This window comes from Maniola hyperantus, chromosome 3 (assembly GCF_902806685.2).
Source record: "Maniola hyperantus chromosome 3, iAphHyp1.2, whole genome shotgun sequence".
Taxonomy (NCBI): domain Eukaryota; kingdom Metazoa; phylum Arthropoda; class Insecta; order Lepidoptera; family Nymphalidae; genus Maniola; species Maniola hyperantus.
This window is the reverse complement of record NC_048538.1, coordinates 4,301,106-4,325,390: the sequence shown is the minus strand read 5'-3', so window position 1 is coordinate 4,325,390 and position 24,285 is coordinate 4,301,106. Positions and strand designations below refer to the sequence as shown.

General features: G+C 39.1%; 1 protein-coding gene across 2 annotated transcripts; it reads right to left on the bottom strand.

Moving 5' to 3' along the window:
- Nucleotides 1–561: 561 nt before the first annotated feature.
- On the bottom strand, nt 562–24,099 carry Bre1 (E3 ubiquitin-protein ligase Bre1). Of its 2 annotated transcripts, XM_034984913.2 has the most exons (18): nt 23,907–24,099; nt 23,603–23,761; nt 21,968–22,154; nt 20,776–20,961; nt 20,308–20,528; nt 19,235–19,507; nt 18,366–18,539; nt 16,697–16,954; nt 16,138–16,239; nt 15,320–15,435; nt 14,449–14,602; nt 13,995–14,150; nt 12,521–12,712; nt 11,583–11,775; nt 11,309–11,403; nt 10,222–10,353; nt 3,531–10,131; nt 562–3,052 (listed from the first exon to the last, which is right to left on the bottom strand). In XM_034984913.2, exons 2-17 carry the CDS (start codon nt 23,753–23,755, stop codon nt 9,979–9,981), a joined length of 2,745 nt encoding a protein of 914 aa, XP_034840804.1. In that variant the 5' UTR covers nt 23,756–23,761; nt 23,907–24,099; the 3' UTR covers nt 562–3,052; nt 3,531–9,978. The 2 variants fall into 2 exon arrangements, with proteins under 2 accessions (XP_034840804.1, XP_069365726.1); XM_069509625.1 differs by lacking the exons at nt 20,308–20,528; nt 20,776–20,961; nt 21,968–22,154; nt 23,603–23,761; nt 23,907–24,099 and adding an exon at nt 20,000–20,141.
- Between the last annotated feature and the right edge of the window lie 186 nt (nt 24,100–24,285).

The window sequence follows — 24,285 nt, the reverse complement described above, 5'->3', positions numbered from 1 at the left end:
GCGTTCAAATTTTAACATTAACCATAACGTAACCTTAACCGCTTGAGATGCAACTGGCCAGGCAGATTAAGAGTCTGCGTAGACTTGTCCGCGGAGGACCAAAATCCCAGAAGCCTACATAAAATGTCCACCAATTACTTGCCACGGACTCAACTCGTACGTTGTGCGAACATTTGTTCGTCTGAAGCGACCTAAAATCCGCTATATTATAACGCGCCTAGCAAAGTTCTATTTTTTCGAGGACTCCCCGTATTTTTGTGCAGTTCGGTCTGTTGATCTCCGCTATTCGGAGGACCTCAACTATACGGGGTACTTTTAGTCCCTCATGTTTGATGCAGTTCTACTACTATCTAGATCTTAAATAGTTAGTACTCAATTAAAAGGAGAAACTGACCGACTGACATCAAAGTAGGTACAGCTCAGACTGCTGGACCTAAAAATTGACATTTTGCGTGTAGATTTTCTATTGTTGAGTCCCGCTAATACAGGATTTTCAGAAATTACACCCAAGCAAAGCCGGGGCGGGTAGATATTGATAGTAATTGGAAAGTGAAACAAATATTATTTTTTAAACATTTATTCAATACTCCATTTAAAATAATATTACATAAAGATATACACAGTTGAGTTTAAACATCACCACAGTGAGGCAAAGTATGTATCTTGATCATTATATCATTATATTATTTTATAAGTATTTAGCATTAGTTAATTGAACCACATACAAAAGAACATTTTGTTTCATAATTTAGGTAATACACTGAATTATTTCAAACAAGTACCTATCTACCTAATTTACATTCGCTGGAACATAAGAATATGGAGGTAGGTACTATCAAAATTTTATTTTAATAAATAAATTTAATTAAATGCCGTGACTAAGATTTTGCGAAAATAAATCTCGATTACTTCAATCAGATCGCGATAAGTCTCTATTTTTATAATTGTTATGTTAAAGGTAAGGGGTTACTAGTTCAAAAACGCATTTCGAATACAGTTAACCGGGTTCTGGATTGTTTGGTCAAGTCATGTCAAGTCAAATGATTTATTCAAAATAGGTAATAAATTACTCTTTTTGATAGTCAGATGTTGGATTTGTAAGATATAGTGAATAATTATTACGCAAACTTAAAACTAAAGCTACGAGGGTTCCAAACGCGTCCAGGTCTGAGAAGAGCCCACAACAAACTCAGCCGGCGACTGTGAGCCTAACCTTACGACCTTCGCAGAAAAGGGACTATTTATTGTCCGCGGAGGACAAAACAGGTCACTAAGAATTACATCGCATAACACACGATGGACCAATAGAACGGCGAAACAAAACTAGCTATGCAGCCAATCTATCTGCGACTGCGACTATATGCATAGCATAATAGCATGGCCAAATTGTCGGTTCGGTGTGAACGTTGAATATTTATGGAAAAGCTAAACTGCATAACGCTCGCTCACAGTCTGCGGCTGACAATACGGTATGAACGCACGCTAACGCTGCGTTTAGCGTACGCAGCGTAAAGACGACATCGAGGAACCTCTAGCGGTTACTAGACTGAATGAGTTTTTTAACGCAAAAAGTCACACCTGGCACATACAACAAAAGCCAATATTTTTAATGCATATCTTCACATGTACAGATAATAATTTGTCTACCACCCAACCATCATTAAGTCCAATTGCATGACAGCAGTTTAAGTTTCGTTAAGCTTACCGTTAAATTTTGACCGTCACTAAAAGCAAAACAAGGTTACACCATTACAGCCCCCAAATTGTGTAAGAATAACCATTTCATGGCTATCGCAATCGTCAAGAAATTCTGCCCTTTGATTGGTTGATTCGCTGTTTACATTTTTTCACAGCCAATCAAAGGGCAGAATTCTTGACGATTGCGATAGCCATGAAATGGTTATTCTTACACAATTGGGGGGCAGGTCACGATATATTAACCATAACCATAATCGTGGCGGTATGAATACCTTGGACACGGACAGCCCACTGCTTTTTATTGATATTCAAAGTTTAACGCTATCAGTAACGTAACTGCCTGTCCTACAACTGGACCTTACTAGTAAGCAAGACCACCAATTAGTAGCTAAAAAAAGTTCATCAAAAAACCGACGGCGTTGCCACTAAAATCCGTTGATTATATTAATCCCTTCACATTAAATTATCATAGACCCTTTTTCGCCGACATTCGAAACGGAGCCTTTGCACGCGACCACATTTTCACGCAGATGCGAGCTTCGAAAAAGATAAAGTCTCAGTAGTGCCACTAGTCGATTAATATGTTTCAAAAACTTTGAAGGTTTTCGTGAGTGTATTTATATACGGAGAGCCAGTGCGTGCCAGACCTTCATTATTTTATAAAAGCTAAAAGTTTCTCCGCGTATTGCCCCCAGCACTGGGAGGAACGATCAGCGACTATGAAGTTTGGATCAAGGTGGCTTTGGAAGGTTGGCTTCTGCTCGCAGCTTCGCCCGCGTGGCCTACAGGAAACAAATGGCATTTTTTTTTTCAGAAACACCACCCTGCACCCTGCACCAGCATCGAATAACACATATAACCTTACAACCCCCATTTCATCCCTTTTGGGGGGGAATTTTCTCATAGTCGTTTCTTAGCTGACACCTAACCTCAAGAAAAAAACCTACTTTACAAATTTCAAGTTAGTAATATCAATAATTAAAACTGTCTCATACAAACTTTCATCCCCTATTTTACCACCCTTATGGGCCAATTTCCAAAAAATCCTGAAACACGTATTTCTTCATTTGTGACCGAAAACCCAAATACCAATTTTCATGCAAATAACTTGAAAAAATGACGGACTTTTATACAAACTTCCATCCCCCATTTAACCCACTTAGGGGTGGAATTTCGAAAAATCCTTTCTTAGTGGATACCTACTCTTTACAAAGAATAAACTCTCCAAATTTCATGTCTTTAGGACCAGTGGTTTAGGCTGTGCGTTGATATATATGTCAGTCAGTCAGTCAGGACTTTGAATTTTATATATATAGATTTTCTTCGGAATACTATTAGAAATCACGCCATGGCACTTAAGGTGACGCAGGACGCTCGACCAAAATTGGCAGCGCACGTGGGTAACATGTTTGCTTTTCACTTGACATTGTATGAGAAAGTTGAGAGGCACGATGATTTTCACTGAAATCAAGCGCGCGAAAAGGGTTTAGGAAAAGTATTTTTGAGAACAAACTGCTGAATTTATGTTTGCAAAGTAAAGTTATTTCAACTAATGAATAAATAAACAACGTCTAATGATAAATTGTTTTAGAATTTTCATATCCCTAATCTTATTTATTTACGCCCAAAGTTGTCATTAATTTAGTGTTAAAATAGGAATGTTTTGAGCCTCGTAACTTTTAAATCAATATTTTTTTCAATATTTTATATATCAATAAACCTAGATAATGACGAGATAAATCGATATAATTCTTAGTTTTGTGCGTACAATATCGAATATTGTTGTATTTTCCCTCCTACGTTTGTATGGAGAAAGCACCGAACTGAGCTGCCTTAAAAGCAGCCCTCTGCCAGATGCCCTTAAAGTTTAAGGGTGTCTGGCAGGGGGTTGCAAAGATACTAAGTGTCTGGCAATGCATGACGTTATTTCATAGTTGCTGATCGTACCCTCCATCTCAGTGGGCGTGAACCATTTTGTGGCACCAACCAATTAGAAACATGTTTTCAAAAACATTCGAAAATCAATTCGCCGACATAGTTTCATTTGTGATTGGTTGGTGAATCAAAATGGTTCACACCCACTGAGATTTTTGGCTGTCATTTGTATGGTATTACGTAATAGAGAAAGCGGTGTACTAACTTATTACCAAGTAAAGAGAAAAATTTGACAAATCACACAATTAAAAATAGCAGCGCTGATTTGTGTTATGTGCAAAAGGCATTCCACCATCATTTCACTCACTCGGCCAGTACTATTCGTGATGTTCTTGTATAAAGATGTAAAAATTGACATCACATGTAGGTATTTCGCGCCCAGTTTACGATTTTGTCAGAAAAAAAGGACTTCGAAAGCATTTTAATGAGATACAAAATTCTCTTTTTGGTCTATTGTGACATTGAGAAATCCCAAATTATTCTATTATAAACTACTCAAAGGGTCTAACTAGTTACTGCCTACTATTGTTTTGAATATGAAATTATCGATATTTTTTTACTAAATAAATATTAGTAAAAATTTGTAAAATACAATACAACTATGTATATAAATTAAATTCGAAACTAACTCTGCCACCTCGATGGAACGTATCAACCTACAAAAAAAAGTTGTCTTTCGAAAACAATTTAGCAAGCATGTACAGTACGCGGCAGAATGTACATCGGCCTTTAGAATGACATTTCGGCTTTGTAGAGCGTTGTCTCTGTCACTCATACCTATATGACGTTTTGTCGGTCTCAACGACAGAGACAATGCTCTACCAATCTCCTTCTAAAGGTCGATGTACATTATACTATCTGCCGGGTACTGTAGTTTGTATACGGATAAATCCTTGCGCAGAGCCTCTACTGCTATGCGAAAGTAATTTCGTTTCTGAACTGTCCTGCTTGCTAAGCTGCGTTTCGAGTATAGATTATAAGACTAGAAACATAATTACAATATCCTATCCGCCAATCAAATCATAGTATTTTCTATGACTACGAACACACTAACACTAAAGAACGGCGCCGGCGCGGCGGGGTGATTACGTATCTCGCAACAGGCTCGCGACAGGCGTAAATCTCGCGATCATTGCTGTCAAACGTCAAACGTAACAGCGGCTAGAGAGAGACAGCAATAGCCACAAAGCAAAATAAGAAGAAGAAGAGAGACAGCAAACATTGCTACTGCTGTCGCGTTGCTGTCGCTACTGCAACGTTTTACGTAACTTTGTCGCTTCGCGTTTTATGTAATAAATAATGTAAATATGTTTCCAGTCTAATTGGGGCATTTGAAAGGTGAAACAGAATAATTAAAATCAGCAAAATACAGAGTACATAATATTAACCCAATGAAAGTTAAACCTAAAATATAAATATATCAGTCAGTGGGCTGTCGTTTTTTTAGATTAGTCTATTTGCCTATCTACAATACAATTATTACAACAACTACCAAACTACTCTATTATGGACTACTAGAAAAAAGATATAATTATTAACACATGTGATTAATAAATGTACCTATTGTAATAGTATTTGTAAAATTAATAAAAAATAAAAAAATTGGCGATTAAATAATTAAGTATTAATAATGTGCTTTCGAATTCATTATAAAAAGTCCACCTACCTTACGCGACAGAAAGTAATCTACATCGGCCTTTAGAATGACATTTCGGCTTTGTAGAGCGTTATCTCTCTCTACCTATATGACGTTTTGTCGGTCTCAACGACAGAGACAGTGCTCTACAAATCTTCTATCTCCCTTCTAAAGGTCGATGTACATTACATTTCGGCCGCGTACTGTAATAATAATGTGATCACTGATCAGGTTCTGGATGATCAGGTATCATCTGTTCAGGGAATGTGTTCTTCTATTCACGTCTATGTAAAGCTTTATTTTCTAGTATTATCTGTTTCAAATCTAAGCTTTATTTATTGTTCTGCTTGTTTTTACGTACTTTTTGTACTTTAGAAGGTTCTACGTAAAAAAACAGTAAAATACAAACCAAGCGAAAAAAGTTATTGAAAGTAGTAGACGTTTAATTTACGTTATAAGTTAAACGCCAAGTGTTACGAGGCATCTTACCGATGGTCCTTACATTTGAAAACGTATAGTACGCGCAAAATAAGTAGTCCAATCTGAACACGAGGCGCATTATACAAACAGATCTTAGCCGGACTTGTGTATTTAATTTTCAGTCTAATATTCTTGTTTTGCGCGCGCTCAATATATGAATGACTCACTCAATAACTGTACTCAATATATGAATGACGCTATCAACGTTTGACATCACAAGTACGCATCGAATCCATTGAAGGAATCCGTACTCCTAAATAAAATGCAATCCGCTTAGAAACACATTTTGTACCGATATTAAGTCATGTCCAATATAGGAACCTATTTTTATTAATATAGCTAAAGTATTATTTTCAATCAGTAGATATAAATAATATGTCCATAATAAAGTAGTACAATAAAACTTATCACTATACACATATTATGTATAATTAAATGAAGAATAAAATATATCCAATTGTTCGACTTCATTTTATTAATCTAAATATACAACAACAATAATAATAAAAAAGAGTGTATGCGAGTACACAGTTTTGCAAAATGCACATTAATTCTTACATAATTTTAAATACATATCAAAAATTGCGTAACCGGCAGGATTCGAACCTGCGTCTCCTGGGTTCGCGCCCGACGCTTTGAGCGCTAGGCCACGGTTTCGCTTACTGCCAGTGACGAAATTTGTGATATGTATGTTCACTCAGTACTGAAGCGTCTGTTAATGCCATCTAGTAGCGACACTTTGCAGTTATCGAAACTACTTTCAAAGGCCCATATTACAATGCAGCTCTTTGAACGAGAAATGACATATTTGCTTTTTACTATATTTTTATAATTTTCATGATAGTGTTTTTACCTACACTTCAAGGAAAAAACACTATCATTAAAATTATAAAAATTCTTACATGTTTGCGTTTATATACTTTATTATTAAATAAATGGATTGTTACTATACAATAAGGAATGAATGATGTGGCATGTCCAATACTATATTTTCATGTAAATACCAGGGTAGTTGGCATCTTTTGACGATCCAAATTTGTAAGTCTGTTTGATAAATAATTAATATTTAGAGTTTTGAGTTGATTTATTCAGTATATTCTTAAATTCAACATCAATCTGTACGTACATTTTTACTTAAAATACTAAAAGTGTAGTATAAAAAGCAAGTTTAAAAAAAAGTAACGCTCAAGGCACATAAACGGACACGCGAAGCGTCAACTCTTAAATATGTTCCGACGTAAAATGGACCTTTTATCACTACCTACGTAATTCAAATACTAGTGTTTAGTAATTTATTCTTATTTTTTTTATTCCATTACAAGTAAGCCCTCGATTGCGATCTCACCTATTGGTAAGTGATGATGCAGTGTAAGATGCGCTTCGGCCGCCTATGCAACTAGTTTCGTACAAACAATATTAATTATTCTTACTACATACATCAGTCAAGACATTTTCACATCAAAATTATTTTATTAAAAAAAAATTAAAAGATTTTAAAGCGAAGCGAGAAAAATCTAAAAATGATAATTTCAGTTTATAAAAGTATATAATTAATTTTATAATTCATTTTAAAAATTTCACTTTTTATCTGTTCTACAAATATCCAAAACGCATGAGCCGCCATGTTAATTCCGACTGTGACCGTCACATGGGTAGAAATTGTACTGTATTTCACCATTTCACTAAGAAAACACCGTTGTTGACCAATCCGTGTGACGTCATGACAGCTCATGAACCTAAAAAGACGGCGGGTAGCGTTTTCGCGGCGAAATTTGAAATGCTAAATTTAAATACATTTTTATTGCACTTATCGATCGAATAATTTTTTTGTAAATTCTTGGTCATAAACTTTAGGATCAAATTAAGACACTTCAAAAAAAGGGTAAAATACCCTATTTATTTACTGACATTTTTAATACAAACTTTTAAAATAAGTAAACTACTTTAAACTTATAATTAAACTTTAATTTTCCTACAATTTAAGTAGGTACACTTAAAATCATACTGAAATCGAAATGGTAATAGATAATGCTGTAAAAGATTTGATAAATGGGACGATCACTGTAGGCCTTTGTCTTAAATTATTTGTCCCTATTCATCTTATTTTTACCAGCAGTAAAATGAAAAAAAAAAACGATAGCACGCGTCGCAGTGCGTCGATTTGTTATTTTTTATTGAATTTATTCCTCAAAACTATGTACATTACATAATGAAGATAGTTTACTTCTCAACATTTGAGAAGAGACACTTCACGTCGCGTCGTTTCGACATCCCGCAATGTGCCTCGAGGCTGAACAGTCACACAATAGATCACTTTGTATTATAGTCAAACGATTATCGTTAAAAAGTACTTTGTTTCAGCCTTAAATAAGGTATCCATAATTTCCAAGACGCAGTAATAATCTTATTCTTAACGTGCAAAAGTCCATCGAGATCACGATAAGTTACAAGATTTGGAGAAGTAGGTATACTCCGTTGAATTTATTATTATTATTAATGAAAAATCTCTTACAAGAGTGACATAACATCACAGATTTTTTTCGCAAAATTATACATATATTCTTGAATAATAAGTTAATATTAAAATACCGTTGAACATCCAAGTCGTAACACAATTAATTGTGGTATTATATGCAATGCGACGTGGTGTAAACTGGTCTTTGACCACAAAACCTCAAAAATAAGATAGGTTGTTGTGACTGGCGTACAAAAAATGCAAACAGTATTTTAGGCGGTACATATTAGGTATGTAATGTGATGCACTTAAAATCATTTGAGTATAAATAAACGAGCTCTGTACATTATCGTAACGCACAAAAATAACTTGCAACGCAACACAACGTGCAGCTATGTGCATTGACCTTTATCATTACATAACCTCAAAACTTAGAACGGGTGTGCAAAGTTATGTGCACTGACTTTTATATCATCATCAACCCATCGCCCGGCTCACTACTGAGCACAGGTCGCCTCTCAGAATGAGAAGAGTTTGGTCATAGTCTACCACGCTGGCTAAGTACAGATCGGCAGACTTCACACACCTTTGAGAACATTATGGAGATCTCTTAGGCATGCAGGTTTCCTCGCGATGTTTTCCTTCACCGTTATAGCAAGTGATACTTAATTCATATACATAACTCCAAATACGTAATAGATCGAATAATGTTATTGCGGTGCGTAGAATAGTGGACCCAGCCGATGTCAAAAACAGTGTCACAGACAGTTAGGTACTTTGTAACAAAACGTCGAGGCGTCGACGTCACTGGCAGGCGTCAAATGTTAGTACATTTGACGCAGGTAGCCCTATTTTTCTTTGATTTTACGTCACAGGTTTTATTCAGGATCAAACCGAGAGTTCTCTCACTCTAGTTCACTCTGACAACCATGTCAATCCATGCTTAGAGATGACATGACAGGACGCAACCGAGGACCAACTGTTACAAAATATGACAGAATAACGGCGGTTACGCACTCATCCGATCCGAGTCCGTGAAAATACATTCCTTTTTGTTTTGTATGGGAACTTATTACATAATAGATATATAATCATTGGTGACGGATAGAACTCGGATGACGTAAGTGCAATGCGTAATCGCCGTAATTTAAAATTCTAATTTGTTCATGGAAGCAGACAGACAGACATGGTTGGAGGAGGAGGTATTTGGGCTATGACAAGTTAAGACTACCACCGGTTTGGTGAGCAGATTGTACTGAGAACATATTATATAGACACCGCCATATTTTGAAGCATGCTCGTATGTGTTCTTTCCAAAAGTGCATATCTATATGTAGTCTTCAATTTTTAAGTATGAGCTTCGCATATCTGGAGTTATCATAATAATCTTTGTGTTATCTCAAGAGAACCGCCCACTATTATGCGAATAACGGAAGGTGCTACAACCCTCAGGCTCGCTAGAAGCATATCAAACGTACTTGATAGGTCACGACCGAAGATCAATTTATAGAATTAAGACCCTGCAAATCTGTGAGCCCACTGCATTATTATCGCAAGAAACCCCCACCATTATTTGATAAATGGAAGGTGCAACAACCCTCACACTCACAAGAAGTTTATTAGATGTATCTGATAGGTCGTGACTGAGGATTCACCACGAAGCATTGCAGAATGAAGCCCCTGTAAGCCTGCGAGCCCACCGCATTATTATCCCGAGAAAACCCCTGCCACGAGGGGAGTAGAGAGAAAGTATAAGTCGCTTGGTGCAAAGGCCCTAGGTGGAGAGGTAGAGGCGATGGTAGTCGTTGGCGCCGAAGGCCGCGTTGCACTTGGGGCACTTCCGCTGGCGCGTCTCGTAGCGCGTGCGCAGGCAGTCCCAGCAGAACACGTGGAAACACTTCGTCAGCACTGCGTCTTTGCGTTTCACCTGCAAAAGAGAAGTGACGTATTATTCTCGTTGCGCGAGCCTGACTCGCACTTGGCCGGTTTTTTTCTGAGTGACGCTTATAATAGTTACCTTGCATGAAGGGCAGGTGAGGGTCTCCTTGTACTCTCGTATCTCTTCCAGCAACACCTCGTCCATGCTGCTGCCGGCTTGCTCCATCTTCTTCATGCGCTCCGCCTTACGCCGCAGTACTGCCAGCTCCTCCTGACAATGGACAAATTGGTTCATGGGGCTTTTTTTGTTTGTCTAACATTTTTTTCATCGATATTATCTTATTGACGATATAATAAAAATTATTAGTAAGATATATTCATTTGAAAAAATTCGATCCACGCGTTACGAACATTTATTGAATTAAGTAGCGTTAAAAACGGAGAAAGGCTCGTTAACGTTAATGAACCTAACTTCACGGACGATTGTGTATCTAGATCTATTTTAGTCTGAAGTTATTGTGTTTCGATGATAGTATTCTATTAACTTCGATGAGATGTAAAATCTCACACTAAGCACACACACACACACTAAGCATACACAGATTACCGATAAAACCTACTGATACCAAAGCGTTGAATTTAAAATGTAAAGCTTCTTGACCACCGCGCCCACACGTCCTGTTTTCTAATACGCTCTCCACGCATTCGAAACAGTTCGTTCAACCTTCAGCTTCGGTCAAATTTTCGAAGCCGAACGTGTTTTTCTTTTGCAAAAGATGGCCGAAGCCGTAAGTTTGGATACAAGGATTTATCAAAATGTAAAGTAAACCAATCCAAGCACAACAGCAGTATGATTATAGACCGCGCCGTGCCCGTACACTATCCGAGCGTAAATATACTGACACGGTGTGACCACGGTGTCCCAGTTCACAACAGTTAGGGATCTTGTTACAAAACATCGAGGCTTCAACGTCACTGGCAGGTGACAAATGTCCCTACATTGCCTGGTAGCCTATGAGTCGCCTATTTTTCTTTGATTTCACGTCACCCATAGCCATAATCATAATATTTGACATATCGTCGATTCAGGATCAGAGAATTTCCTCACTCTAGTTCACTCCGACGGTGTACAATCAGACACTTAACTTTCCTTCAGTTCCTTGAAGCTCAATCAAAATTTTGAATTGATGAAATAAAAAGACAATTTATCTGAAAGCTTCGCTTACGTGTAACCGTTTAGTTTTATACGCCTCCGCTTCGAGCGCGCTCGTCTTCTCCGCGACCACTTGTTGCGCTTCTTTCATTTGTGCGTGGTACTTTTCTGGAATACAAAATCATAATGTCAGTAGTACATACATAATTAATTCACGCTCAGCAAGGCTCAAAGGCAAAATCGTTTAAATTAGAAGCAACTGAAACCCTGCAGATTGAAGAGATGACCCGACGCCTCAACCGCTTATGCACTGTGCAAACCAGTGAACACAGAAATGAGAAGCTCACCGAGATGCAGCTTGAGGTCGGCAGCGGACTGCGCCGACTCGATGGCCTTGCGCTTGTGCATCTCCATGGCCTGTTGCCGCAGCAGCAGCTCCTTCTCCACGGCCGACAGTGTGTTCTGCAGCAGTCGCTCCTTCTCCTCCAGCCGCCGAGCCACCAGGCTCATCGACTCGATCTGTTGGTCCCGCGTTATCACCTGCAATGGTTATGGCTTTAGGCTGTGATTTATATGGAGACGTAAGAAACGTTTTTAGACTCTCTGTGTGAACAAAACCAGTACGCTCTATAGATTTAAGGCAGTTGTCCGACCACCGACGATTAGCTAGAAACGAGTGAGCTAAATACTACAAATGAGTTAGCGAGCAACGAGAAGCGACAGCGTAGTTGGGATGGTTTTGTCTCTGGGCTATGAACGAGTGTGTGAGTGCTACAGGCGAGCAAATTGCCCGTCATCGATTACTTACGCCCTGCGCAAACTGCATGAGTGTTTTAACCGCCATGAGAGCATCGCTGAGTGAGTTTTTATTTGATAGCTCTAGTAGCTGCAACCAATTAGTGGAGTCAGCGATCACTATCATTCTATTTATCTTTTTTATTGACACGGAATCATACATCGATTGTACGTTTCTTGAGCGAGAAAATAGTCGATAGCTATTCGCTTCTTCGTTGGCGGTAGAACAACCTTAGCCTTAGCTACGGTTGGCCACATATCAGAATTTGTTTGTCAGAAAAAAATTGACGCGCACCAGATTGCACTCTGCTCATATGTACTAAGCCTAGCAGACTCAGAATGTTGTCCCACTCTCACGTCCACTTCTCATATTCGAATAGTGAATGGGACAGAAAAATTTCTGACAGGCTTACATCTCAAACACCATGTTTTAAAATGTTACATTTTTTTAATTAAATTGTTTTGACACATGAAAAAATATTCTCTGTACCTGTTCTTGTAAGAGCTGCTTCTCTTCCCTCAAAAGCTTGTGCAGGGAATTGGCTTTTATCCTCTCAGACATAAGTTTGAAGTTGGCGTCGTCCTTCTCCCTCAGTTGTTGTATTAGCCTCGAGTTCTGCTCTTGCATGTCTTCGAACGCCTGCCCTGTCACTTCCATCTCGTTCAAGAGAGCTTCTTCTTCCTGATAAAAAAATTCAGTTTTGTCGTTATGCCGAAATGACTCCGGTCAACGTTATTATTGGAGACAATCTCCATGGCGCAGTAGTGAGCGCTGTGGTCTTATAAGTGGTCCTGGGTTTAGGGATTCAAAAAATTTAAATTTCTAAATTTTTTCTGGTCTGGTCTGGCGAGAGGCTTCAGCCGTGGCTAGTTACCACCCTACCAGCAGTCGTGCCGCCAAGCAATTTCGCGCTCCGGTACGATGCCGCATAGAAACTGGTCAGAGATATGGGTTTCAAGAAACTTCCATATCCCTTCCAAGTTAGCCCGCTTCCATATTAGACTCCATCACCACTTATCACCAGGTAAGATTGCAGTCAAGGGCCTACTTGTATTGTGATTTAAAAAAAAATATAGGTATATAAGGGAACACAATTATTGTTATCGTGCAAAGGGGGCATGCATTTCTTGAATAACTCAGAGCACTTTCCAAACAGCACTAAAGGTGACCACTGAGTGTTTTGTGGATAAAAGATTTCCCATTCGCAAAAGATGCTCTGATTAAACATTGCAAAGTACACTATGAGAAATAATGGATTTAAAATCTAAGAAATTACCTGTGACTTGCAGCAGCAGCATACAGCATGCATGGGGCCAGCGTATGACAAATTCTAGATCTTCTGGAGCTCATACTTCTGGTCTGTCAACTGCTGTAGAGTCCTGCTTTTGGCCCCTTAACCACAATTCTTAGTAACCACTTGAGGTTAAGGTACTGTAACTTGCTCCAGTGATTTAACTTCAAAGTCAGGTGCAGACGTGCTCTAAAATTTGAAGTCAAAATCCTCTAACCTAAAAGTTAACCAGCAATGGGCTTCGCGAAGGTATGCAGCGGGTCAACGTTTGGGTGAGCACAGGACAATGTTCTAATTGCGGGATGAACCTTATTCGCCTAACCTTAAGCTCCAGTCCCATTACTTACGTTCTGGTCGTCTCCTGGTCGGTCCACCTCGTTTACTAGGCTTTCTAGCTAAAGTCTCTGTCGTCAAACCTCAAGCCCCTGCTTCCAAAAAAAATAGATACCTGTGAACGAGCGAATGGCGTTAGGGTGAGCAGAGCAGAATCTTCTAACTGCTGGATTAACTTTGTTCCCTTAACCATAAGTTCCGGCCCCCTTACCAGAAATTATCTGGTCCACTCTCCTGGTCGATCCACCGCGATTTCTAGCTCAAGTCCCTGCCCTCAAACCTCAAGCCCCTATTCCCAAACAAGCAGTCCTGTTAAAATTCTCTAACCTCAGAAGTTACCTGCGAACCAGCGAAGGGCCTCGCGAAGGTATGCAGCGGGTCAGCGTTGGGACGGGCACAAGACAATTGTTTCTGAAGCTCGTACTTCTGCTCTTCCAACTGCTTGATCTTCCGTAACGCGTCCTCGTCTGCTAACCGCCTTTCGCGTTTACTTTCCTGAACGAAAATTAGGAAAAATCAGTACATAATATCGAGCAATAGAGGCCACTTATGACAATAAAAATGGATGATTTGCAACAGATAATTTACAAAACAAAGTTTCCGGTGGAATTAGATTTCGTTGAGTCTGATGGTCAAACAGAAACATACCTTTACATCACAAGGTCTGTTTTCTATCTTTCAAGCGTTGGAAAGGTCTGTTTTTTACTTTTTAGAATCTTTCTGGAATTCTTTCATATTTAAATGCGTTACCGGTAACTCAACTGTTACAGAGTATGAATAGTTCGGGAGATACCTGCGCCATCTTGGCCTTCTGTCGATGGTCGTCAAGCTCCTGGCGCGCCTTGCGCTCGGCCGCCATGAGCTGCACCTTGTCGCGCTGCTCCTTGCTCACGCCCTTGTACATGTCGAGCAGCAGCTTCAGCTCCTTCTGCTCGTTCACCGCTTTCCTGACCACCCACAACCATCATGGACACTGTTACCAGTCTCAAAGATACCTTAGGCATACAAGGGATACACTAGATAGAGCAATCATGTAGGGTAGTAACAGGGACGAGACGCGATAGGGAACGCACGGATGGCTGAAGTCGGCAGTACAACTAATTTTACCTCAAAAGGAAAAAAGGAACCCTTCGTTCGTTAGGATCACGTCTGTCTGCCCGTCTGTCTGTCGTGTCTGTCAAGAAAATCTATACTTCCTGTTGACCTAGATTCATGAAATTTAGCAGGTGGTTAGGTCTTATAGCACAAGTAAAGGAATAAATCCGAAAACCATGGATTTGTGGTTACTGATACACACAAAAAAAAATTAATGAACAAATATTTAGTGTTTTCAATTTTCAAAGTAAGATAACTATACTAAGCGGGGTATCATATGAAAGGGTTTTACCTGTTTCTGTTATTCTGTTATGTTATTCTAAAATCGCTTTTTACTTGTTTTTATAGATTTTGATTTAACGTGCAAAATGGCGAAAAAGATACCCGAGTACGGAACCCTCGATGTACGATCGAATGACACTGAATGATAGCCACGGAGCTCATAAGAGAAAGAAGAAAAGGGAACTATGAAGGTTAAAAAAATAAAATAAAAATTTACGGATTTACGAACACTTCTGTTAAGAAAATCGTAGCACCAACACACAATTTGGGTTTCGGGACAGACATACTTGAGCTGCTGCTTGAGGTCTTTAATGATCTGATCCTGCTCCTGCAACTTGGCGCGGTTGTGTTCTTTGTTCCCTGCGTTTTTGTTCTCAGGGCCTGCACTGCCAGCTTCCTCGCCCTAAAATTCATTAGGTAAAATTGAAATATTATTCTTAACTAGCTTATGCTCGCGATTTTCACCTATTTCACCCTCTCAGGGGTTGAATTTTCAAAAATCCTTTCTTAGCGGACGCCTACATCATAATAGCATCTGCAAATTTCAACCTGATCTGTCCAGTACTTTGAGCTGTGCGTTGATAGATCAGTCAGTCAGTCAGTCACCTTTTCCTTTTATATATTTAGACAAGTATGAAAAAAAAATGGATTCATTCCCATCTTTTTACACCCAACAAATCAGAATAGACCCACAACTTTTCTGCTCCATTAATAGATATAGAAAAACCCAGTACAAAATCCGTCCAGTACAAGAACAGTTTATATTTGACAACCTCCCTGGCGCAGTGATAAGCGCTGTGGTCTTATTAGTGGGAGGTCCCGGGTTCGATTCTTGGCAGGGGTTTGGAATTTTATAATTTCTAAATTTCTTGAGTGGTATGTGGCTAGTTACTACCCTACCGGCCGCCAAAGCCGTGCCGCCAAGCGATTTAGCGTTTCGGTACGATGCCGTGTAGAAACCAAAGGAGCATTTGTTTAATAAAAACTGCCATACGACGCTTAGTTAGCCCGCTTCCATCTTAGACTAAATTATCACTTACCAGTTACCACCAGTCGAGATTGCAGTCAAGGGCTAACTTGTATCTGATTTTTTTTTTTAAATTACCTCAGGGTCAGGTTCCTCCTTTTTGACAACGAGTGGCTTCTCATCGGGTTGCTCTGTACTCGCACCGCCGCGTGTGTTTGCTTCTTCCATCTCTTTGCGGATCTAGAATTTTATAACGCTTATATATATTATATATAATAGTTGGAGGGGAAAGGGGAATATTAGTCATGATTAGCATGGCTAATATTCTTTTATAAATAAAAAATATAAATAGGACCCAAACAGAAATTCAGGTAACTATAGTCTCCTAAAAAGGTAAACTGGTTTTTAACCGACTCCAAAAAAAGGAGGAGATTCTCAATTCAACTGTATGTTTTTTTTTTGTATGTTTGTTACGCGATTACTCCGTCAATTATGAACCGATTTTGATGATTCTTTTATTGTTTTGTAGGACATACTTTAGAGGTGGTCCCATTTTAACTCCAGACTCGTGTCCTTGTACTTCCTCTTGTACCAATGCACTTCCCCCTTGAATTGTTGGTTATTGTTCTGTAGTGATGTGGTGAAGTGCTTCAGTTTCCTGCGGACCATTCCTGTCTGTTTCTATATGAATACATACCTTATTTAACTCCTGACTCGTGTCCTTGTACTTCCTCTTGTACCGATGCACTTCCCCCTTGAGTTGTTGGTTGTGGTTCTGTAGAGAAGTGATGAGGTGCCTCATTTCCCTGTTGATTGGTCCAGTTTGCTCATTGGCCGCGAGGTTCTGTTCGAATTCGATCCGCAACATCTCATACTCTTTCCTTAGCTGACCCAGTACATCTTCGAGTTGGATCATTTCTGCCCGGAGCGCCTTTTGCCGTGCTAATTCCTCGCTCTGTAATAGGAAAAATTTCGGCTAAAAATACTTTACTAGATGATGCCCGCGACTTCGTCCGCATGGATTTAGGTTTTTTGGGGAAATCCCGTGGGAACTCTTCAATTTTTCGGGATTAAAGCTACTTTAACTACTTTTACTATGTCCTTATCCGGGATATAAGCTAACTATGTACCAAATTTCATCAAAATCGGTTGAACGGTTGGGCCGTGAAATGCTAGCTAGCAGACAGACAGACAGACATACAGACAGACATATAGACAGACAGACAGACACACTTTTGCATTTATAATATTAGTATGGATTAAAGGGCTTTTAATATTCAAAAACGACACATAGTGGGCGTCGAACCGGAAATTACGATAATTAATTATTTTAGAAACTACATGTTTGATGATTTGATTGGGTAATGGGGAGAAAACTGACAAAACTCTTTCTTATTGTGACAAAATTGGTAGTTCCACATTATTAATACAAAACTGGCCTTGGATTCTAAGCAAATTCAGTAAATGCTTTGTAAAATGTATCGCGTCGTGGTCATACCTCCATCATCGCGCGCGTGCTGCTACAATGCACGGACGTGGCAGAAAGTCAAAGTCAAAGTCAAAACGTTTATTCAAAGTAGGTAAAAAATTACGCTTTTTGATAGCCGGTTTGCATTTGTAAGATGATGATATAGTGGTGATAATTTTTACGCGAACTTAAAACTAAAGCTACGAGGGTTGAAAACGCCAGGTCTGAGAAGAGCCCACAACAAACTCAGCCGGGTATTCTTTTTATTATCACCACTTTACAAAATCACTTTAACTTATTAGAACTATCACAAGCAACTCACTCCCAAGCTTTCTTATCATTTAAATAATCCTTTACATTGTAATAGGATTTGTCAATAAGTTTACGTTTTATGAAAACTTTGAACTTGTTGAAATACGCGAGCGCTATCTGCGATCCCCAGCCTCACTCCAGGAAGCCATCGGAATACTGGACGATCGACTCAGCTTCTGGAGCGAGCTTGGATGGCTGAAGACTCCGGCGGGGAGGGGCAATCCACGCAAAAAGAAAATGACGACCTCCCTGGTGAAAGGTCCCGGATTACACTCCCGGCAAGGGCAATTTAAAATTTTATAATTTCTAAATTTTCTCTGGTCTGGTCTGGTGGGAGGCTTCGTCTCACCCTACCGGCAAAGCCGTGCCGTGAAGCGATTTAGCGTTCGATGCCGTGTACCAAAGGGTATGGATTTAATAAAAACTGCCATAGTCCAAGTTAGCCCACTTTCATTTTAGACTGCATCATCACTTACTGACAGGTGAGATTGCAGTCAAGATCTATCGTGTATCTGAATAAAAAATAAAAAAAGCAGACGTAAATGTTTAAGAGCGGAAACCTGCCCAGAAAGAAGAAAGAAAATACCTCCATCATTTCGATCTGTCGCATGTGTAGATTCTTAGCGCTTTGCAACTGCAGCCGCGTCTCATCGAGAGCAGTCTTCATCTGCATAGACTCGTTGTAGAGCACCGAGAACTGGCTCTGCAGACACTTGTACTCTGTCGTCTCTACTATCACAGACTCGGGCAGTTGACGGATCTGAACAAAAACAAAATCATGAACTGTGTGTCCAACTCATATTCAATTAAAAACACTATAAATATTTTTTGTATTTATAGTACATGAAAACAAGTAAATGGTGTTTTGTATAATTTTAAATACACATCAAAAATTGCGAACCGGCAGGAATCGAACCCGCGTCTCCTGGGATCGCGCCCGACGCTCTGACCACTAAGCTACAGCCCGCTTACCGCCACTGACGAAATTTGTGATGTGTATGCTCACTCAGTACTGAAGCGACTGTTTCTGCCATCTAGTAGCGACATCTTTGAATCCAGAAATCTAGAAATTTCCTTCAAGTGTAGGTAAAACACTATAAAAATTATAAAATATGGTATTTTGTATGCTTTGAAACTACACTTTTTAGATCACTGTTTCTGTGAAGGTGATCCAATTCAATTAGTCTGTGACCAGTTCCTGTTTTACTTCTAATTCTGCTACAACATATTTTAGTTTAGAAAGGGGAATGGGATGCGACACTATGAGTGAATTATAAATCTTGACTATCTTAAGTTTCTTCAGTTCTAGATCTAGGTCAGCTCGCCTATTATTGGCCAGTTCCGTTGCTCCTCAAGCTCTGCAACATCTTCCAGTATACCGTCTACCATGGGATGCGGCAGCATTACCTGTCTTGGAGGGAATGAGTGAATGAATGAATAATTGGGTATACTCACATCCATCTTAAGCTTCTCCAGCTCTTTAAGCGTGTCCCGATGCTGTCGATGCAGACGATCCAACTCAGCTAGTCTGTTATTGGCCAGTTCCCGTTGCTCCTCTAGTTCTGCAGCAACATCCTCCAGTTTGGCGTTGACTAAGGGATGCGGCGCGGCAATAGCCGGCCCAGGTCCTGGCGTGCTGCCGCTCGCGGTTCCAGATTGATGGTAGCTCTTGAGCTTTTCGATCGCTTCAGCTAAGTGGTTTTCTAACTTGTCATTTCTTGATCGGACCTGGAAAAAATGTCTCTTTCTAAACTCAAAGCCCTGCTAACAAAAAGTGGTTATTTGACAGCTAAATTCATAACGCCATTTTTCGGTAAAGGAAAAACTGTGAGGACACATGCATATTTTGAAAGAAGATTTCGAGGTACTTAAGGGGCAAGTGCAACAGATCCATACCAAAGGTTGATGTCATATTATGCAGTCTCTCTCACCTCTAATTTTGTTGTTAACAAATCTTTAACGTAACAAAATTTTTAGTTCTAAAAGTTAGTGGAAAAAAATGGCAGTATTTTATTAGAGTATTGTGTACAACCAATTTTTTTCAGCCAATTTTCAGCAGGTCTTACCTTCATCAGCTCATACTGCAGGTCGTCCATCTGGTTTTTCAGCTCGGCATTCTCGGTGTCTCTGCTGTTGACTGCGTCTTGCAGCTGCGCTACTCGCAGCGTCATGGCGTGGTGGCTCTCATGCAGCGTGGTACAAAGGGCTCGCAGGTCTTACCTTCATCAGCTCATACTGCAGGTCGTCAATCTGGTTCTTCAGCTCAGCATTCTCGGTGTCTCTGCTGTTGACCGCGTCTTGCAGCTGCGCTACTCGCAGCGTCATGGCGTGGTGGCTTTCATGCAGCGTGGTACAAAGGGCTCGCAGGTCTTACCTTCATCAGCTCATACTGCAGGTCGTCAATCTGGTTCTTCAGCTCGGCATTCTCGGTGTCTCTGCTGTTGACCGCGTCTTGCAGCTGCGCTACTCGCAGCGTCATGGCGTGGTGGCTCTCATGCAGGGTGGTACAAAGGGCTCAAAGGTCTTACCTTCATCAGCTCATACTGCAGGTCGTCAATCTGGTTCTTCAGCTCAGCATTCTCGGTGTCTCTGCTGTTGACCGCGTCTTGCAGCTGCGCTACTCGCAGCGTCATGGCGTGGTGGCTCTCATGCAGCGTGGTACAAAGAGCTTGCAGGCGACAGTTCTCAACAGTAACCTCCTCGTTGGTCGCACGGATCGTTTCGTCTAATGATGGTGCTGGTGTACCCTCTAATCAAGCAAATATAAGATTCACAAAATGGGACAAAAATTAATTTTGTATCAGTGTTTTTTTTTCGAAATTGTGAACAATAATGTAGTAGCAAGTAACTTGATGGGGCTCTAAATTTTTATATAATTAGGGTCTTCGTGAATTTAATGATTTGACTAGCGAAATATACTAACAGTTCTTTTGGTTACCCTGATGATTGACGTTAAATAGTTATTTATCACAAAAACATCAAAAATACATTCTCACCTTCACTTTCCCCTTTGATAGCCTTCCATATCTTATCATTCCTCTGCTGTAGCCTGTCAAAGGCCTGTAACACTTTGGCGACAGCTCGTTTACTGACTTGCACTCTGTTTGCAAGTTGGGCATCCAATTCTTCCTTGTCCCATGTTGATAACTGCATTAGGAACGAAGTGGTCGCTTCGTTCTCATCTACAACATGGAAATTCTGGTACATATACTGAAATAAACAATTTCACATAATGACCTACACGCTAAAACTAATTAACACAAGCTTGAAAACGAATTAGTTAGTTTACTAAATTTAGTAAACTTTAATTTAAACCTAAATCATAGCTTTACATGGATCAATTTAAAGATTAATAGCCATTTATAAAAGAAGGAAGGTTAGGAAGGAAAACTGACTAACTAGGATAATGGACTTTTCCATATTAGATCTCTGGATGAGTTTAAGAATTATGACACTTATTAATTCCGATTAAGGTGGAGTCTGGTGGGAGGCTTTAGTCATGTCTTATTCAACAAACTACGCAACCGAGTGCCTACATAGTACCCAATAGAAATACAAGCAAGTTAGTGTGCTTCCATCTGAATAATCACCAAGATTTGTGAACCCTATAGTCTATACTATAAAACTCATATTATCCCTAGAGACTTGTGCTCCGTAAGAGCTGGCAATATGTTTAGATGATGGTGATGATGATGATGATGATTATATCTTCTTCTATATATAAAAATGGATCGCTAAATGAGTTGCTGGTCGAAATCTCGAGAACAGCTGAACCGATTTCGCTAATTCTTTTTTATAATATTCCTTGAAGTATGGGGATGGTTCTAAGAGAGAGAATTTTTTTTAAAATTGCCAAGTTCCCACAGGATTTTTAAAAACCTAATTCCACGCGGTTGAATTCGTGGGCATCAGCTAGTCTAAAAATATAAAAGAAAAAGGTGACTGACTGACTGATCTATCTACGCACAGCTCAAACTACTGGATGGATCGGGCTGAAATTTGGCATGCAGATAGCTATTATGACGTAGGCATCCGCGAAGAAAGGATTTTTGAAAATTCAACGCCTAAGGGTTTGAAATTTGTCTAGTCCACGCGGACGAAGTCGCGAGCATAAGCTAGTTAAAATATAAATAGTCAAGTACAAAACTAATATTAGTATCACCAACAATATAGAAAAACAAGACTTACTTTTGTTTTCTGATTCATCTGCAGTCTCCGCATCGAAGCGTTGCAGCAACACCCTGATGTCTTCATTGAGTAGGTTCCAGTATCTATTGACAACACATAACACCGCGTCGTCTTGTGTCTGTCGCTTCTCTAGCTGTTCTATCCTGGCCCGCAGTTCAGCTTCACATCTGTGCCGTTGCTCTATTCTCTGTCATAGAAAATTTGGACATTGACTTAATTTGGTATAGAGTTAACTTACATCCCGGGGAAGGACATTAAGGAAGGGATTTTTAAAAAACCTAAATCCACGCGGACAAAGTCATCTAGTATTTTATAATAATGACATGCTTATCACTACACTTATCATAAATAAAGTGTATTTGTTTGATGGACGTGATTTTTTGCATGGGTATAGTTAAAGACCTGGAGACTGACATAGGGTACTTTTTATCCCAGAAAATCAAAGAGTTCCCACGGGATTTTCGAAACTTATATCCACGCGGACGAAGTCGCGGGCATCATCTAGTTAAAAATAAAATGCCATACGATTAAATAGGAAGAGTAAATTGATACAATATTGTAAGAACGTCCTACTGTATTGTTTGATGCAGGACAACTGGAGAGTTTTTAACTCTTTTAAAAAAGTATATTGTATATTATTGAATAAAATCTATAAGCTACATTAATTGCTTGTATAAGTTTCAGTGTGTAAGTGCAAATAACTTAATTTGTCTAAAAGTATCTGACTTGACAATTTTGTAGTTGTACATTCATATTACAAAGTTAGGTATTGATCATGAACGAGAAACATAAAAAAAGGCGCAAATAGATTGTTTGGCCGGATACCCCAGATAGTTTCTGGTTTAAAAAGTAGTCTACATCCATCTCCATGATGCAGGCATATTCTGTACAGTATGCGACCGAAAGTGGTGTACATCAGCCTTTGGAATGACATTTCGGCTTTGTAGAGTGTTGTCTCTGTCACTCATACCTAATATGATGTGTTGTCGGTCTCAACGACAGGGACAACGCTCTACAAATCTGCTATCTAAAGCTCTAGGTCGCTCTACATTACTTTTGGCCGCATACTGTAAAAATTGCTTTGATCGATTTGAAAGTAAAAGTTAAAGGTATTGATCCAAGTCAGTATGCACCTAAAGTCCCGAGGTTTGACAGTTTTAAATTAAATTAAGTTTGTCTGTCTGCAATACTACTGAGTCTGTAGCAATCAGTACTATTGTTAAAATTAAGTTGGATTTTGAAAAAAATTCAAATTTCGCCAATCATTCTCTGAAGCATCTATTTCATGTAATTGACAAAATAAACTGTGGTCACTTGGTTCAGCCTGTGTGCCATCAAACCAGTTGAAATTAATATTAAGGTTATCATTACATTCAAGACAAATAATCATCATCTCTTATAGTGATAATTATGATTATGAGAGAGAATAGTCACAAGGTACTTACAACCTTGATGTAATTGAGTAATTCGTTGCAGTTGTAAAAACAGCTGTAAAGTGTAGGTACATTGTCAAACAGCTGACTGTTTGGAACTGTGATAAGTGATGACTGATTACATTGTTGTTTTCACATTATATACAATTAAAATGTTCATGAAAGTAAAACATTTGTATCTTTTCAGCGTTTAGTTGGTTACCTGAGCTAATTTCTTGTTCTGGAATTGTAAAACCTTAATGTCCATTTCTTCAAGGGTGGAGACAGGACCTATTAAGTGGGGTTCAAAGTGAACTTTCTTGATCGGCGGTTGACTGCTGCCATTGCCCCCATCTTCGGCTGTACGTTTCGACATTGTAATCTGAAAGAATCAGGCAAAATTACCGTAGTTTGCACCGAAACTCAACTTATTGATTGGTTAATACTGACAAATTAAAAAGTACACACGGGTGTGGACGTTTCGATAAAGGTTATTATTACATTATTTAGTCGGATAATATACAAACCTGCTTGTCAATATTGACAATTTAGAAATTACGATTTTTTAAGAAAAATCTTTGATCAATAAGATTTTACGATTGTTAGATCGATCAAAGGCTATCATTTTTAAAAGTATTCATTAATTTATTAGCAAAGAAATTAAACAATTAAATCAGCGATCCCTTCCCTTGTACCACCTCAGCCAAACACAGACGAATAACAAAACCATAGACTGAAGTTTCATTCACTTTTAACTAACTTTACGGCCCTGGATTCTAGCATTTAGCAAGAGCTTAAATTACTTTTATCGGGCTTTACGGCTCTGAGTTCTAGAGTTTTGATGACAAAGTATTTTTTTCAACTTCAAAAATCCAAAACATAAAGAATAATATGAGGCCCTTGGAA